General features: G+C 32.3%; 1 protein-coding gene across 1 annotated transcript; it reads right to left on the bottom strand.

The window, feature by feature from the left end:
* Positions 1 to 1,817: 1,817 nt before the first annotated feature.
* On the bottom strand, positions 1,818 to 2,291 carry LOC148765189 (pectinesterase inhibitor-like). Its single transcript, XM_088812699.1, has one exon. It carries the CDS (start codon positions 2,289 to 2,291, stop codon positions 1,818 to 1,820), a length of 474 nt encoding a protein of 157 aa, XP_088668825.1.
* Between the last annotated feature and the right edge of the window lie 338 nt (positions 2,292 to 2,629).

Below are 2,629 nucleotides of genomic sequence, written 5' to 3'. Positions count from 1 at the left end.
TAAATTACAAGAATGTTCATAAAATATTTTATTAATACGATATATATATATATGTATATATATATATATATATATATATATATATATATATATATATATATATATATATATATATATATATATATATATATATATATTACATGTAATGTATAAAATAATGAAAGCTTATATATTAATAACACATACGCTTTATTAAATATATATCACTATACTACAACACGAGAGAAGGGTGAAAACACAACACATATGTAATATGTTGAAACCATGATGGAATTCCTCTAAACAAAATCATGATGGAATGCCGTAATGTAGTTCAAGAAGGCAAGAAACACTTGAAAAGAAAGACTCACTCATTGCCGTAAATAGGGTGTAAATGAGCTGAGCGGCCGGCCGAAGGTATAGGTGGGAGAGGATAGCCTTGGGCCTCCGAAAAAATCGAACTTTTTAGGGGCTTCCAATTTATATAACTATATACAAAACAATTCAGAAGTATACATTTAGCTTAAATGGCGTAAATCTTAGACTTCTTTCTAGATACCGTGTGTTCAAGCCCTCACTTGCACCTTGCGTTATTCCATTGACAATAGTCTTTTTTTTTTTTTTTTTTTTTATTTTATTCACAATCAAAATTGAGTTGTTTTGAGTTTAATAATTAGGGTCGTATTTTCTTTTATATTTTGAATTGCTATAGAATATAGATTGGTTATTTCTCGATATTATGGGTCGTAGAAATCTCGACATCACAACAGAAAGACAAAGCAAAGAGTAAAAGCTTGTTTTCGCTGTTGTTATTTGCTACGTTTTTTTTCCTCCTCCTCCCTTTTTATTTTATTTTATTTATATATATATATATATATATTATAAACATTGCTATTTGGTTAGCTAAGGGGCCTCTCGAACCCTAGGACCGACCCTGGACCGGAGCTGGCTCGACAAAAGCTCGGACTCGAACTCAAATTTTTTGAGTTCGAGCTTTCTGATGAGTCGAGCCCGAGCTCATTCTTAGTTGTTCGTGAGCTCGCGAGTCGGCTCATGAGCTTTTTTTAATTTATTTTTTTAGTTTATTTTAAATATAATTAATATAAAATTAAGTAATAAATTCATATAAATAATTAAAAAAAATTAAAGATTCATATTCTTTATCTGGATTTTTCTTTGATAATTTAAAAAATAAAATTATAATAATATTTAAAGAAATTACAAAAAAAATTAAAAAAATAAAATTATGATATATATAATATTTAAAGAAATTAAAAAAAAATAACGAAATGGGCTCAAGCTCTGGCTCGAGCTCGCCAAAACAGACAAATTCGACTCGAGATCCGCTAGTTTACACCCCCTAGCCATAAAACATACATAAAACATTATAAAAAGAAATGGAGAATAGTGGAATTTATTGGTTACCATCGGATGGGGCTTGAGCACGCAGCAAATATTATGCTTGAGTTATCAAGAAGAAACCCTAACTTCATAGCATATATACGAGAATCACGTAAAAGTTGTAAGAGAATCTATTCAAAATATCACGATATATTGAATTGTTTGTTCTAATCTTGCAAAACATGGATATAGGATGCAAGTTGCCAAGATATATGTAATTTGAATTGAGGATGCAGTTCGCCAAACTTAGAATTTCGGGGTGCAAGTCACCAATCTATGTTATTTCTGGGGTGCAAAACGCAGTTCACCCGATTTTATTATATTCCAAGACTTTATTAAAAATATCAAAACAAAGTTGACCAGTCACAATATAAAATAAATTAAAAAAAAATTCCCTACATATGCTGTTAAAAAAAAAAAAAAAAAAAAAAGAGAGATTATTTTTCGCCTCCGAGCAAATTTGCAACAACTTCAATATTATCAGCCAGCGACCGCAAGTCGTTATTCACCTTCGTGAGTGGCGACTTGAACGGCGGAGCGTTTAAGGCCATCTCGCAGTAGGCTGCTTTATCGCTGACTTCAGTCGCCAATATATTGACGTCGTGGTAATCCCCTTTCTTTAGGCTGTCCCTCCCGTTACTCAGATAAACCAAAACATCCCTATACGATGATTCGCACGTCTCTAGATAATATCTTAAATCGGCTTTCGACGTGGACGAACGCAGCGCGCGTACTATGTTCACCGTATCCGACGACCTAGTTGATGCCAAGTCTATCGTAGACATGGCTATAACAAACATATCCGCATCGCCTCTCGTTTGGAGAACGCCCATGCAGAAACTCGGATCGCGGGTTTTGTTGCAAAGATCTACAATGCGTTTTTGACCTCGAACGAACGTGACGGTATTCATATTCGATACCAAAAGTATTACGAAGAGATACGAAAAGAAATTTACGCGTAAGTGTGCCATAATGTATTGTACGTAATTTTGCTGAATTTATGCTATAATTAATAGCTTCTTTAGAGGCACACGAACATGTACATACAGGGGAATTAACTCAGTTTATATAGTTTTTGATTGTGCTAGTAATTAAGTAATAATTAAAGAGAGTGAAAAATAATCTAGTAATTAAGGTATCTAGCAATGAATAATTATAATATTACCTTATTTATTTATAGCTATAGATCAGAATATTTTGTGGGGATTACGTTCCTCAATATATATAGCCTACCCAAATATTTTAGCTT

Source organism: Erythranthe guttata, chromosome 14, assembly GCF_056151865.1.
Source record: "Erythranthe guttata isolate IM_541 chromosome 14, IM_541, whole genome shotgun sequence".
In the NCBI taxonomy this organism is placed as follows: Eukaryota; Viridiplantae; Streptophyta; class Magnoliopsida; order Lamiales; family Phrymaceae; genus Erythranthe; species Erythranthe guttata.
Note: the sequence above shows the minus strand (reverse complement) of the source record. Positions and strands in the feature narration are given on the sequence as shown.

Coding starts and splice junctions, on each gene's coding strand:
- LOC148765189 (XM_088812699.1), bottom strand. CDS start 2,291: ATGAATACCGTCACGTTCGTTCGAGGTCAAAAACGCATTGTAGATCTT.